The following is a 16064-nucleotide window of genomic DNA, read 5'->3' on the forward strand; positions in this document are numbered from 1 at the left end:
TTCCGAAATCCGAATAAGTTATGCATTAAAGGTAAATTTAAGAAATTGATGCAATTAAAAGTATGCATTTGTAAATTATTTAAGTTTACTAAACTGCTAATATAATTAGGAATACGCGCATTAAAAAAGTCCAGTTGGTCGATAATTTCTTCTTATTTTCAGGTTAGACAATTGTGATGTCGCTTACTCAATGACAAATTTTATTATTTGCCATCATAATATCAAACGCATTCAACCTCCATCAAATAGGCCTCCCTTCGCCAGATTGGTTGCAACCCAAAACCCTATAGACCAGAAAATGAGCTCCAAAAAACACAATAATGGTCCAAAACTTCCAGAGAAAAGATATGTACAAGGATTTCTCTCTCCCAAACCCCCATCCCCGGTAGAATGCAATCAACATTGGAGACCTGAAACATTCATATTTTTCTTGAATTCTAAGGACGCAACATCAACAGGATTCATGATCACAATATTTGCCACAAAGCCCAGTTGAAAATGGATTTCAGGATAAATAAGATTCTGAAAGGCAATTTGCCATACAGGGGATAAGAAGCTACTGCTTTTAATGAAATATCCCACCATCCAGAGATATGTATATGTCTGTCTCAGAGGAAATGCTGTCTCAGAAGTAGGGGCTGTAACGCATTGGCGCCCTAGCCCTTGGAACCTTTCTGCAGCATAAATAATAAAATAATGTCACAAATTTAATAAATATTGGGAGTGTTCAGCAAACACAAGTTATTGTAAAAGTATAAAACGATTACTGTTACCCGTATCCATAAGGAGGGAAAAAATACGGAGCAGCCATAAATGGTGTCCGGCCTCGAAATCCCATGGGAGGATTGGGCCGCCTAGCACGATACAGCTTCATACCAGGTACGTTAGTCCTCTTTGCTGATACCTATACAACATTTGCAATCACAATTGAGAAAGGGTAGGAAGCCGGAAATGAAATGAACTTATATTTTTAAATGTATCAACCGGATAAACAAAGTGGGTTTAGGGGACTAACTGGCTGACCTTAAGTTGGCGGCCATGAAGTTCAGATTCATTCAGAAGAAGAGCTTCTTGGACAGCTTCCGTTTCAAGAAACTCAACGTAAGCATACCCTTTAGGTTGCCCAAACTTGTTAGTTCGGATTGTAACTCTATTTACAGTCCCACATGCCTGAAAATGCTGCTGCACTTCCTCTGGAGTGCATGAATAATCCACCTATAAAAACAAGTTTAGCCTCTCAAACTCATTACCGCAGATGAACACACAAGAGATACTCTCAGACTGGACCAAAGGTCAAACTGGCTGTAGAAAAGTCCAAATGAAAGTAACCACCTGGTTGACATGCTTAGTAAATTAAACCAACAAAAAGTTGCAACCTCACCATCACCCACTCAAAGAAAAGAAACCAAACAGAATAGTGGTAAATCATCATATTGTTTGACCTCACCAAAAGAAATATTTAACTGCAAATTGCAATAACTACAGTAAGAGCAACTATGGTTGGAGATTCCTTCCCCAACTGTCATTATTATTACCAGGAGCAGGTTCATCAAAATTACATGTGCATTCCAGACCAGATATTTACTTAAACTGCTGAATATCAGTCAAATAATCACAAAGGTTTTTCAACCATTTCTATATTCTAATTGGATCTCACAAAAATAGGAGTACTAATTCACAGAAAGCCAACTAGATTTATCCCCAAAAAAATTGATTGACAGCCAAGTACATTATTGATTATTAATGATTACAGTCCTTCAAAATCAAATTATAATGCATGGAATATAAATAGGAGCGTAATCTGATGTCTCAATTGGTAATAAGTGAGATATGATCTTTGCTTAAAGCTACAGTTGTTCTTTACCACTACATAGGTTTCTGTTACGCTCCCATTAAACCAATTTGATTCAATCCATTGGAAATGAAAAATAATGAAAAAAGAACCCACAAGTAGCTTCAAAATTACTAAATCAAGAACTGAACAGAATAAAAAATAGAGCTAGAGAAAGAAAAACAACAAAGCCACCGTTAAGAGTATTACAACATGGAAAAGTATCATCTCCACAAGCTAATTCTAACTTGTTGAACTTCCCAGAATAGTTAAATCATACTGGTATTATGATTTTAATGGAACCAAGACACTAGTAAGTCAAGCTCTGAAGAAATATCAAATGCCTCTCAAGCTAGATCTAGTACGCGTCAAGACCACTATCACCTCCAGTTCTTCCATACGTAGTTCAAGGACATCTAATTATGTTTATTTTTTCAATCTCTATCTTTTTCTTGCCATCCTTTCTTTTAGTAAAAACAAAGTTTATCCAAACAAAATTGATGACTGCAACACCTACAAACTAAACCAAACTAAATCTATAGCAACACTAGTTTCCCACACATCCACCAACTTTTTCACTTTCAACCTTTACATATCAGTTCATACAATTCCTGATCTCCAATGGTTATATTTTTGTTAAGCTATTGATTGTTAAAAGGTACTTTATCAAGGTAAGACTTATAACCTAATAGAAACAATTGTTCATGAATTAGAAACATGAGAAAAGAAGTTTGAGTAGAAACATGCTCACTACACTCCTTTTCTCATGCTTCTATTAACATCTTCCTTTCCTTACTGTCGTCTTAATTCCTTTCAGTCTCTACAACTGTGAGTTAATTTCTCCCTAGATTTCTGCTCCTTTTTCACCCTAGAATTCTGGTCTTGCGATCATTGGTATTGATTCTGCTTTCTTATCTATAGTTTGTAGCATAACAAATACATCCCGAGTCAATCTTTGTGATTCATTTCAATGCTAAATAGTCAATAAGTTGTAGCTATATTCACACTTCTCTATAGCCATCAAGAGCCAGATGCTCACATGTTCCTTGCTTATGATTCTACTTTTGATAATAATTTTTTACATCCGATATCCCCTTCAGATTTCTCAAATAGCTCTATGCAAGCGAAATACATTGGCAAATACGAAAGATTGATTAAAAAGACAGTTTTCCAACTATGACAGATATCACGAAAGTAAGAGTAGTAGTCCCACTTCTGCATAACTGGTCTCCTATGATTCCATACACCACTTAATTTGGGCCAGAAAAGCTATATTTAAATGAAAACAATAGCAGACATCCATTCTAAGGAAAAAAGAAAGCAAAAGAAAGTATAGATCTTAAATAAAAAAATTAAAGCAGGAGGATAAAATCCAAAGTATAATCGCATTTGAATTTTGTGCTTCAGGAATCAACGAAGTGATGTTTTCCAATTAAACTCAAAAATACTAATTTCCACATATGTCCAAGAAGAATTCAAGATGCAACATCAATTGATATGAAACACACAAAAAATCAGATGTAAATAATAAACAGTTGCAATGCAGAAGAGGCTTAAGATGATATTTAACTAAAGAATCATATATTTTAGTAAGCAGAAGTCTCACATTTCCAACAAAAACAGACCGAGAATCCACTTCTTCCCTGTTTGCCTGATTTGCAGCAGCAGCAGGGTCTGTCTTCAATTAAGGTGAAAAACTAAATAAAAATGCAACAAAAAGGAGAAACAGAGATCGTGACTACTTATGCTTTCTTCACTGTTAGAGATAAGCATCTGACAAATATAAATGTAAACAGCATTCATAAACCAACCATTGCACATCCTCGAGACCATCCAAACAAAGTGAGATGAAGCTCTCTTTTGAAATTTGGGTTCAAAGTTCAATATGTAAAGGAAGAGAGTGCCATTTTAAAATTGTTTAATTCAAAGTTAAAAGGGTTAAAGATAGTTTTGAAAGAGAGGCACAAGTTACATCATTGAAGCTTTAGAAAGAAACAAGATATTACTTGCACCCACACTGTCATCATAATTAAACATCTTAAAAGGTAACGAGGTGCAAACAAATATTGATTAGTACTGATTATTGACAAAAATAACACCATGAATAATATTAGTAGAGTCTTTGAGCCGAGAGTCTCCCGAAAATAGCCTCTCTACCCCAAGGGGTAGGGGTAAGGTCCCTCCCCAGACCCCACTTGTGGAATTATTACTGGGTTGTTGTTGTTGTTGTTTGTCGTTGATAATATTAATAGAACCTTCCTTACGCAACAGAACAAAAAGCAAGATAATTGAACACCATCTATATCAGCATATCTAACCTAAGGTTGTAGTTTTGTTAGTTTTAACAAACAAAAAGCTAGTTTGCCACTTATGCCCCCAATAGGACATACCAACTTCAAGTAAACAGACAAGATAGCATCAACATAGATTTTATTGCTACTCCACCCTTTGCTATAATGGACTAATATTTTAAAAGGCTTTTATCTAACGTGCTGGTCTGGCTAGCTAAAGACTATCCTTTCCGGTTCATTATTTATTTGCAAAACAGAAATTCCAGGCGCTACAGGCAGCTAACTCATCATATTACGTAAAAAAGCTTCAAATTATATTTTACCCACCCTGTTTTAATTCCCAACAGGACTTAAGTTCATAACAACTAGTACATAATAAGATCAATCTAGCTACCTCTTCCACAAGTACATATAAACCAAAATCATCTTATACACATAAAAGAATTGTCTACTTGAAAAATGAAAATACTAGCATAAAGCATCTATTTTATCAATCAAGAAACAAATTTTTTCCATAATATTTCAAAGAGAGAGGGAGACCTTGCTTGGACACCCTCCACCCAAGTATTTACATGTATATCACACACCCACCTTCCAATAGGATCTATAAAGTAATAAGAACCATGTAATAAGATCAGTTTAGCTACCTCTTCCACAAATAAATATAATTAAAAAACCATTCTACAGGCCCATAATTGTCCACTAGAAAAATCACACACGAATAATCAATATATGTATCGAGAATTTCAGTAATAAATCAAATTCACACACAGAGCAAAAGAGAGAGAGGGAGACCTTGAACAGAACCCATTTCTTTCTCGACTTTGGCCTGCATTTCACGGAGAGCAGCCGCTTCATCTTCCATTTCTTTCAATCTCTTCTTCATGTCATCCAATTCCTGCTTACACACATCATTACTATTATTTTTATTATTATTCATATAAGTGCGAATATCATGAATTAGGGTTTCAGGAAACAAGAAAAACAACAGATGAACTGAAGAATTGAACAAAACCGAAGGAACAAAAGCCCGAATACAGACGAACCACCACGGCGCCGTTTTCTGACGCAGCCATCTCCACGTCGTCCTCCATTGCCGGTCCTCTCTCCCGCTCTTTTTAACAGTGCCAAACAGGCAGCGACCTCTTTCTCTCAATAAAATTAATTTGACAGGTCGAAATTAAGAAAAGACACCCAAATAACATGTACTCCGTACTAGTAATAGTAGAAATTCTTTATTTTTATTTTATTTAGTTGTGTATATGAATATAGAATTGAAGGAATATGAATGTAATAAGACTGAACAAAATTTAATTTGAATTTCAAGTTTTAATAGAATTTTTTTATTGACGAGCTAGAGCAATTGTACCAATTAAAACAACTAAAAGGATTATTGAAAATCTCAATCCTTCTGCCTAGTTAGAAGGGGGGTTCGGGTGTGCTTCTTCTTCCTGGCGGTTCAGGAGTTTAGGCCCAAGCGGTAGTAATTTGAAAGGCTCGTTACAGAGTAGACCCACTTTGTTGAAACAAAAAAACCAAAAAGAAGACCCACTTTAAATCAATAAAATATCCAATATTTTAAAATATTGTATCTGATGCCTTATTCATAACTTCAGATACTATCTTAATAAAAAAATTACACTTTTAACTAGGGGTGGGCATTTTTTTTATAAACCTAAAACCAAATTAAATAAATTTTTTATAAAATAGAAAATTTTGAATTGATTTTTTATTTGGTTTCGAATTTAAAAAAAAATCGAGATCACAAATAATTCAAGCAAAAAGGTCCAAACCTATTTGATGTGTTATTGAAAAATGAGGAGGAATACATTTGTTACGGAGAAGCAATCCTCAAAGATCAATCATAAGATTAGCAACTTAGAAAGTCCTCACTTTCCCAAAGCATCACTAGCACGCCGTTTTTCAGGAAAACCTTAAAAAAATAAAATAAGGGAGCTATTGTTTCAGTGTTTTTTCATTTTTACTGACTAGTCTCGTTGTATTGAGTTATAGGATATAACTTACTATAGGTAATTAGTTAACATTTCATTCTTCATTTTTACTACTTAATATTTTAGTTGCAAGCTTTCATCAAAAGTTTCAACTACAGAATTCCTGTCACTCACCATGCACCAACTTCTACTTCTTGAATTAGTTGCAAAGGTTATGGTAGTAGTGCATTCAAATAAATCATTTCTGTTTCTCTAAGATTGAGATGTGAAATGGAGAACTAATTTTCTTTAATTGATGAGCATGCCTGGATTCACTTCGTTGCCGGGGCCATGGATTTATTTATTTTTGTTTGATTATTTTGTGATGCATACTTTCTTATATTACTTGCGTTGGAGCCCAAAATTAATATTAATAAAATTTATATATACAAACAAACACAATAGTATACTAAAACTTGTTCTCTCGTGATTGAAGTACTCCACATACCTTTTCAATAGGTCAAATACACATATAACCCCTTAAACTTGAATTTTTCATTTAAACACTTACACACTTAATTTAAGTTAAAATATACCTATTAGACACAAATTGCTCACATGGCACCTTGTGTGTATTACACTTATGTTGAGCGCGTGAAAAGACTCCACATATTCTTACCTTCATCTGCTTCTTTCTCTCTCTTCTAAGGGTGTCAAAAGGGCTAGGTTGACCCATTTCCGGATCGGTCCGGACTGGTTGTTAGGGGGGCGGGTGGGCTGGGTTAGGGGTTGGTCCGTTCACCTAAATAGATCCGGTTAACCGGACTGGTCAAACTCGGACAACTAAAATTCTTATTGAACCGGTTAATTGGCCCGGACCGGACCGGTTTAACGGCCAGATTTCTGGAAAAAAAATTTAAACGTTTTAGACCGTTGGCAACGGTCAGCTGGCTTTTGGTCGTCGCCCAACGACTGGATTGCACAAATAGCCCTTTTTTGGGCAATTTTTTTTTAAAAAATAACACTTTTTGTAATTACTAGTTTAGCCCTTTGAAAACTTATAAGTACACTCCCCCCTCTTCTTCATTTCTTTACTCATCTGTCATTTCTCAAAGTCATATTTTCAATTATCATTCTCTCATTCTTCACCTAAAGTGCAATCAACTATTTGGCTCTCATTTTTTTTGAAATTTAATTTATCGTATTATTTATTATTTGAAGTTTGAACAATTGAACTTCAAACTTTGACCAATGACATCGTGGTAATATTGGAGTTGTGAAATCATCAGGTGTTCAATTTACTGTCGAATTTGGTGCACTCCCTCCAACTCTTTCACTTTTTTACTATTTTATTTGCATATTTAATTTTTGCTAGTAGTTAAATTTTTACAATATATTTAATGCTGCAAAAAGAGTTTGTAGTAAGGTTACTAATTGGGGTAATCGGGAAAATAGAAAAAGAGGTACTACTTCAACATCTGGTAGTAATTTAAATGACTATACACATGTTACTGAAATAGCCTGATAATAATATAGATTATGAATAATTACAGGAAGATTTCAATATAGAAGATAATGAATTAGAAATTGAAGATGAGACATCACTTACACCTAATAGTGCTGGAGTTGGTAGCAGAGGTGGCGGTCGTAGTGCTAGTAGTAGATCGCCTGTGGCGACTACAAATCGGAGAAAAAAAATAAGGTTTGAAATTTTTTTGACGAAATAGTAGGTACTGATAGAGTTAAATACATACTTTGTAATGATGATTTTAAACATAATACTGGAGGACAATTAGGGGGGACTGGGATACTTAGTAGACATATAAGAATTGAGCATCCTATAGAATGTGCCTCTGATTTAGATCAAAATCAAGCAACTCTAAACCCTACTACTGGAGGACTTATGAAATATGATAAAATGAAGGATCATGAGGAGTTAGCAAAAATGATTGCTTTGGGTTGTCTACCTTTTTTTTTGTTGCTTCTTCATCATATCTTATTATGTATATTCAAAGGATTTATAATCCTTTATTTAAAGGTATCCCTAGAAGTACTTGTAGATATGATATCTTTAGATTTCATGGACAATATCAAACATACATACGTTATTTGTTTGACCACATCCCTTGTAAAGTTTCTCTAACTTCTGATATTGGCCATGCTGTTAATGGAAATAATTATTTGACAATTACATGTCATTGGATAGATGATAATTATTGTATGCAAAAACATATTATCGCTTTTAAATATGATGAAGATCAGAGTCATACTGATGTGTTTATAAGTACTACTATATGCGAAGTTGTTGAATTTTATAATCTTAAGAAAAAAGTATTATGTATGTCTTTTGATAATGCTTCTAACAATAATGCCGCAATTTCAATATTAAAACTGCATTTGCAACCAACACTTGACGAAAAATTTCATATTAGGTGTGCATGTCATGTTTATAATTTAATTGTTAAAAGTGGCCTTGATTTATTTCAACTGAGATTATTCATGTTAAAAGAGAAGTTGGTGTTATTCAAGGAAATAATAGACAATCAAGAATTAGGGAATTTAAGAATAAATGTACCAAGCATAACCTTAAGCCCAGATTCATGCCAGACGAAATTGTTACTAGATGGAATTATACATACTTATTTTTAAAATGTTGCTACAAATATAGATTGCCAATAACTGAAGTTGGTAATGCGCATACTGATCCAAACCATATATTAACAACTACTACTTGGGAGGCCATTAATGTTGTTAAATTTTTACATAAATTTTATACAACTACTGTTGAGTTTTCTCGCGCATATTACCCTACTGTTACTATGGCTTTAGTACGTATAGCTGAAATTTCTTTTCTAATCTGTGAATTTAAAAAGAAAGAAAAATATAAAGATGCTGTTGAAAAAATGTAAGCAAAATTCAAAAAATATTTCTTTTCAATTCCTCCGATTTACTTAATTGGTGTTGTTTTAAATCCTTCTATTAAGATGTCTGATTGTCACCAATTAATCAATGCTTTATATACTTATATGGAGATTAGACCAACTGAAACCTCAGATATATATGTTTGTATGAACAAGCTAAATGATTATTTACAACAATTATATAATTATTATGCAAATATATTTAATGATGCTACTCTTAATGTAGGCGATGTTAATCCCACTATGCATTGTACCACTTCTACTACTATGGATGATGATGAAGGCCTTGAAAGTTTTAATATTTTTTCTATATTTTATAACACTCAAACCAGTAGAGTCCCACCTCGTTGCCCACCATAGTTCGATAATACCCGTTAAATAATGTTTTAGGTTCAACCATAAGTTATTGAACCAGTTCTTTTAATTAGCTCTGCAACCAAATTCAGTCAAGCTTTGTGCCTATGGAATTGTCGAATAATTAATCTTTTTCTTGGTGTTCCGCATTTTGCCTTCAAGAACAATTTTGTCTCAGTTTGATGCGTTTTTCTACAATAATTTTAGCGGTGAATCAGCAATATGTCAAAACAACACCTATTTTGTGAAATAGGGTGATGGACTTGTGGTGGAAAATGAAGAAAATGATGAAGGGTTGTTGTGATTATAGCGATTAATAATGGCTGGAAAATGAAGAAAATGGTGGGCTGTGGTGGTGGGTCTCGTTGTGAGTGAAACGAAGAAGACAAGGCAGAGGGTAAGAAACAATTTCCCAATATGGAGAACAACTTATGTATTAATTTCCATATGTCATCTTGTATTTCGTTTATTTTCCATGTCACAGCGTGTGTGAATCACGCATTGTATTTTGGTGAGAGATTGTTAGTTTTGTGTCTAATAGGAATAATTTGGTTGGAGTTGAAGTGTTCGATAGGTATTATCCATGGTTCAGGTGTCTAAATAAAAAATGTTGACAAGTTTAACGGGTATTTGACCTTTTTCAATATAGTCCTAAGATACACATCTCACATTTGTATCCATCATCAAAGAAAAGAGAACTCGTGAAATCTTGATCGACCGTTTGAAAACTTTTGAAAGATATACTGACTCTGATGGGGCTAAAGCAAAGTGTAAGCATTGTAGTAAAAGTTATTATACAACCCATAATGACAACCGTATCTCAAGCACTATTTCACAATACCCTGCCCCGAAGGCAAATTGAATAAGGCCACAACATCGGCGAACCATAACACGTTCAACAAGGACGATGAAACCACATCACAATTGAGAACTCTACCACGCTAAAAAATACCAAGCCTTGCTACTCCATCAACCCAAATCTGAATATTCCTAGTCTGATTGTCTTTCCTCCCCGGAAATAGAATACTGAATCTATGAATCATGCACGATGTAACACCTCCTTTCAGGTCATTCACTGCATCGACGCCTAAACAAGCATCCTACCATTACACAAACACTATGCGATAGCAACGCATGAATTGTCATAACAATCAATGCCAAATCTCAAAACCTTAGGTAATACTAATGTTGAGCTGAAAGGACATGACGGTCTTCCGAAAGGCGACGGTAATAGCCCAATCAAATACGTAGGTAGAAACATCATGTACCATATCTGTAGTATCATGACAATTCCTCGATTTCCAATCCATAACAAGCGCTTCACATCGTATAAGATTGAATAGGAAATAAATAAAGGTACAAGCCTCAAAAGGATCAATTCAAACGATGATGAATCAAGAAGGAAAGTGCTCCTAACAGCCCTGTAACCTCTCGAATATAAGTACAGACGTCTCCGTACCGATTCACCAGACTCTACTAGACTTGCTCATGACTCGTGAGACCTAAGTGAACCTAGTGCTCTGATACCATGTTGTCACGATCCAAAATCCGTTAAAGGTCGTGATGGCGCCAGACACCACTGTCGGCAAGCCAACACTAAACAATTATTTTAATTCTCTTTTTAATATTTTTAAAATCATAAATTTCCTTCAATTTAACTAGTAAAAGATGAACTTTACAAATAATAATGACGGTTTCCAATTTCAATACTGAATATCCCCTAATCATCCCAAAATTCGGTGTCACAAGTGCATGAGCATTTACTAGGAAGTAAAACAAAATACAATAACTGTCCGAAATACAAAATTTGGACAGAAAAGAAAATATAAGAACTCTGAAGGAGACTCTGCTTGCTGCAGATCGTCTCATAAGATGCATCTCACCTAACTCCCCGTATCAACCAGGCTGCTGCGCCCACAAGGCCACTAGTCATACATGTGCTTGTACAACAAATGTAGTATGAGTACAAAAATAACTCGTACCCAATAAGTATCCAATCTAACCTCGAAGAAGTAGTAACGAAGGGTTGACTTCAACACTTACTAAGGGCCAACAATATGATAATACGAAATTCCAATTAAGCATGATATACAACAATAAGACTCAAAACAAGAAATAACTGAACAAGTCTTCACCATATTCAAGAGCTTAAACCACTTCCTTCATTTAAAACATATCATCACACCAAACAATTAATTTATACCAATTTAAAAAAAAACGACTTCCAGTTCTATTATCACACACAAATACCACCGAGGACGTTCAACCCGATTCAACATAAATGTAAACTGTGCACTGCCGAGGGTCGAACAACGCAAACCATAAATGCATCTATTAACCTGTCGAGGTGATCGACTCGCTCTCTCTAGAATAGTAGAATGAATTATCCCGCTCGTAGATCATACTTGCAATGTGGTCAAATATAAATTTAAGAAATACCCCGCTCGCGGATCATACTTGCGACGCAGTTACACATAGATTTCTTAAGTTATTATAGTATTCTTCCATTCTTTTCAAAATATGAAGTTCAAATGAAAACATTTAAGATCCCAATTTTTCATCAATTTCAACTCCTTTCAAAACATTTAATAAGCAAACTCAATCCCGCTCCCTCTCCAGGCAAACAATAAATATAAATCAATAACAATATCAACAAGGCATGATGTAAGCCTAGAACTACCCGGACATAGGCATAACTAGTAGCTACATACGGACTCTCATCACCTCATGCGTATGTAGCCCCCCACAAATAGAAGCAGATAATAATTTAGTTCACCTATGAGGTTAATTCCCTCTTACAAGATTAGAAATGAGACTTACCTCGTCTTAAAAAACCCCACTTTCCGGTCACTATTTCGCTCTAAAGCCCCAACTTGGTGCCATTCAATCCGAAACTAGTCAATCAACGTGCAAATTAATTAAAAATATACTCAAATGCTTGAAATTTAACAATTTATAAAAATTCTCAACTCCGCTCGAAAACTGAAGGAAAATGTTTGGCAGAATTGGGCGTTTCTATGGCTCATTAAGCGGCTGCATAATCACTCTGCGGGCCGCAGAATGGCCGCAGAGTGAGGTAGTCTTTTGGGACATTTTATGTCATTTTCGCGGCCCATTATGCAACTGTAAAACTATTTTGCAGGTCGCACTCTGATCGCATATTCAGCTTGGAAATTTTTCGAAGGGAGATTCTGCGGACCGCAGACTGGTCGGAGAGTAAAGCAGAAAATGCTTGTTCCTGAGGGCCATTATGCGACCCATTTTGCAGACCACATAAACATTATATGGTCGCATATGCGACCGCAGATCCTGTTCCGGAGCCTCATTTTTGGGTTTTATAACCGACCCTACTTTGTTAAAATAAATGCAAGGGACCATTTTTTTAGCAAAACCTAATACTTTTAGAGTGAGAGAGAGTGCCTTAGTTTGGGAAAGTGATCTTCATCAAATTACCCTTCGATTCTTGCTTAAGTCTTTGAAGATTATCAAGGAAAACACACCAAGTCTTTATCCTAGAGGCAAGAATCTATACCCTAGCCCTCAATTCCGAAATTTAACTAAAAATAGGTAATTAGCAAGTTAATTCTTGGGTAGGGGAGTTGTTCATCTTGCATGCATGTGTTACCAAAGAGTGTAGGAAGATTGTGAGCTAAAAATGGTAAAGAATGGGTTGTGGGATGATGAAGTCTTTCATAAAAAGGACCTTAAAACCTTGATGCACACCTAGTGGTTGATAAAATGCTCAAATGATCTAGAATCATGATCACCTCCCTAATTTTGGTTCAACTTGTTATATTTCTAAAATAGATTGAAGTTGCTAAGAAATTTCAGAATATTTTAGAGTTAAGGAAGCTCAATTGGGGTATGTTGGCTAAACCCCCTCTTCTTAGAATTGAATCCCACAGTGTTCATGCAATTGGTGTAAGTCCCAAATTGATCATTATAGAATTGGCCATTCCGAATATGCTTGGGTTGTAGGATATATGTTCAATATGTGTTTTAGATGCTTCATCATGCTATCTTATCATTTGAGGGTGTGTTCAAAATATGGAATATGTGTTAAAAATGTTAAGACTTCAAGTCAAGTTCGAATGAAGGTTGTTATGCCAAATTGTATGAAAAGTTCCTATGTTTCTAAAATTTTCAAATTGCTCATATGTGTATTTAATATCTTGAATGAAAAGCCTTATTGTTGTTGATGATGATAATGGTGTTGGAATGTGAAAAAAGAACTTGAATTATTAACTACGGCCAAGTGCCAAGTATGATGTTACAATTATGGCCAATTATGCCGAATGAATTGAAAAGATGTGAAATATGTATGAAGTGAGATGATTGATAGAAAATGGTAATGTCTCGGGGGAGACGACCTAGCCGACCAGGCCGTGATCGGACACCATGCCTCACACATGATGGTGGTTGTATTGGAAATTGTAACTGAAATTGTGATTATGGTGGATGTTTCAAATGAGACGACCTAGCCGATCGGGTCATGATCGGACTCCGTGTAAGAATACAGTGGTATTGTGATTGATGGTATATCGGTATTAAAGATCTCCCAACCTAAGATCATGGAAATTTACTTGAAAACTTATGTGATTCTTAACTTGATGTTTTGGTATTATTCAGGGCTTCCATTGATTTCATGATTGTTCCTCCTTGTATTGTTATTCATTCAATTGAGATGATGTTTAGTTATACATATTAGTACTATTCGACGGTACTAACGTCCCTTTTACTGGGGGCACTGCATCTTTAAATGGATGCAGGTGGTTCCATATCAGGCAATGTTGATCAGTGATAGTGGTACACCCTCCTCCCAGCAGACTTGGTGAGCCCCACTTTATCCCGGGGTCATGTATTGTATCTTTTGTTCATATTATAATCACATGTTGAGGTATAGCCGACACCTTGTTGCCGACACTATCATAATACTCTTTTGTATCTTCTAGAAGCTCCATAGACACAATGTGGGTTGTACATGGGTGCTAGAAAAGTCAAACAAGTTATGTTGTGTTTTGATCATTTGTTCCACTTCAAACTATAAGAATCTGTGTATTTTGAGACTTTAAAATGAAGTAACTAATGAAATGATTTAGTATTGTATACATGATCTCCCTACTGTCTAATTAGTGAAAATATGTCTTCTCTTGATCTTGGGCGAGTTGGGTAGAAATAAATCTAATAGGATTGCTCGCCCAGGTCCACTCAGTTGAGCACCGATCGCGCTCCCAGTGTTTGGGGCAATGACAAAGGGGAATCCAAGGGTCTGCGACGCCCATACAACACTACCTTGAATCCGCTCGATCAGTAAACGAACTTACTCCCTAGGTGCGATGCTGCTAATATCCGAATCTAAACAAAAATATATAGAAATATAGTATGAGTATGAAATAATATATACTCAATAAGTATCAAGACTAACCTCGGTAAAGTAGTGATGAGGTTCAATGATGTGATACTCACTAATCAAAGAACCTGTGCAATATACCTAATAGCTTGTAATAAGAATATAACCGGATGCAATATCATCAACTCAACAAAAATAGGAGTTATCAACTCAACACAGGTAAATCAGTCCTGACAATTAAATTATCAGTCAATAATAGAGGGATAAAGTAGCATTTATTATTCATATAAAAACATGTAAAAATGCATAAAGGATTCACTTGCATGGCTAAGCTTTCACCATTCGTAATGATACAATCGGTCATTTTGAGTTTCCGCACTTTCTTTAGGAGTTTAAGACCTTGAGCAAATTCACATTATGCATTATGACTTGTGCATATAGTTGGTTTTGATTTTCAAGAGGTTCGGACTTGATTTGGAAGAATAAATTTCAATTTGGAAGCTTTAAATTGGAAGAGTTGACCTAGGTTTGACTTCTGAGGAAATGACCTCAGATCGAGATTTGATAGTATCACTAGGTTCGTGTGGTGATTTTGGATTTGGGCAAATGTTCAGATTTGAATTTGGATATTCCTAGAAGGTTTTGGCTCTATTTATCGAAAGTTGGCAATTTGAAGAATTGGGGAGTTCATAGATTTGACCGGGAGTTGACTTCGATGTTATCAGACTCCTATTAGAGTTTTGAGACCTTTTATAGGTTTAGTTAGTTAATTGAAAATTGTGTGCAAAGTTTGGTTGTGATCTAGAATGTTTAAGAGTGATCTAGACACTTGAGCTGCATACTAGCTAAGTTTAAGAATTTGAGTTGACAACGATCAAATAGTGGACTTAACATGCTTGGATTCATGATTTAAAAGTTCAATAGGTTTGTATGATAATTTTAGACGTATCCGCAAGTTTTGGTTGGACTCCGATGAGTTTTGAATGGGTTTGGGTTGTATTGCACTCGTATTTGATGTTTCAATATCATTTATTCAAGCATAAATGGTATCAAATTAAACAAATGAGATCTAAATTGTGTTTTTATTGAACTATTAGATCCTTATTGTGATTTCAGAACTATAGCAACAAGAATCATCGAATTCTGATGTCGTATGAGAGAGTTATGCCTTTTTTTGTGTTTGGAAAGATTGCTAGTGCAGGTGCAATGCAGAAGCGGAAAAAGGGCCGCAAAAGCGATATTACAAAAGCGGATTTTGGGCCACAGAAGCGACTCGTAGGCCCTTAGGACTTGCAGAAGTAGATTTTGGGCTGCAAACACGAAAAGTACTGCTACAAAAGTTCCACACTTAGCCCATTTGGTATTTTCAACATATTTGGAGTTCTA

General features: G+C 35.2%; 1 protein-coding gene across 1 annotated transcript; it reads right to left on the bottom strand.

Annotated features, from left to right (window-relative positions):
- Positions 1 to 402: 402 nt before the first annotated feature.
- On the bottom strand, positions 403 to 5483 carry LOC107805351 (polyadenylate-binding protein 2). Its single transcript, XM_016629381.2, has 6 exons — positions 5169 to 5483; positions 4918 to 5020; positions 3438 to 3505; positions 1024 to 1215; positions 774 to 904; positions 403 to 674 (listed from the first exon to the last, which is right to left on the bottom strand). The coding sequence occupies exons 1-6, from the start codon at positions 5214 to 5216 to the stop codon at positions 626 to 628; spliced, it is 591 nt and encodes a 196-aa protein (XP_016484867.1). The 5' UTR covers positions 5217 to 5483; the 3' UTR covers positions 403 to 625.
- Between the last annotated feature and the right edge of the window lie 10581 nt (positions 5484 to 16064).

The sequence above is a fragment of the Nicotiana tabacum genome, chromosome 10 (assembly GCF_000715075.1).
Source record: "Nicotiana tabacum cultivar K326 chromosome 10, ASM71507v2, whole genome shotgun sequence".
In the NCBI taxonomy this organism is placed as follows: Eukaryota; Viridiplantae; Streptophyta; class Magnoliopsida; order Solanales; family Solanaceae; genus Nicotiana; species Nicotiana tabacum.

Excerpts from the sequence above, each read along its gene's own strand:
- LOC107805351 (XM_016629381.2), bottom strand. The coding sequence starts at position 5,216 with ATGGAGGACGACGTGGAGATGGCTGCGTCAGAAAACGGCGCCGTGGTG. Across the intron at positions 3,506-4,917 it reads AGAAATGGGTTCTGTTCAAG|ACCCTGCTGCTGCTGCAAAT; the intron begins GTCTCCCTCTCT and ends AATTGAAGACAG. Across the intron at positions 905-1,023 it reads TTCATGGCCGCCAACTTAAG|GTATCAGCAAAGAGGACTAA; the intron begins GTCAGCCAGTTA and ends AATGTTGTATAG.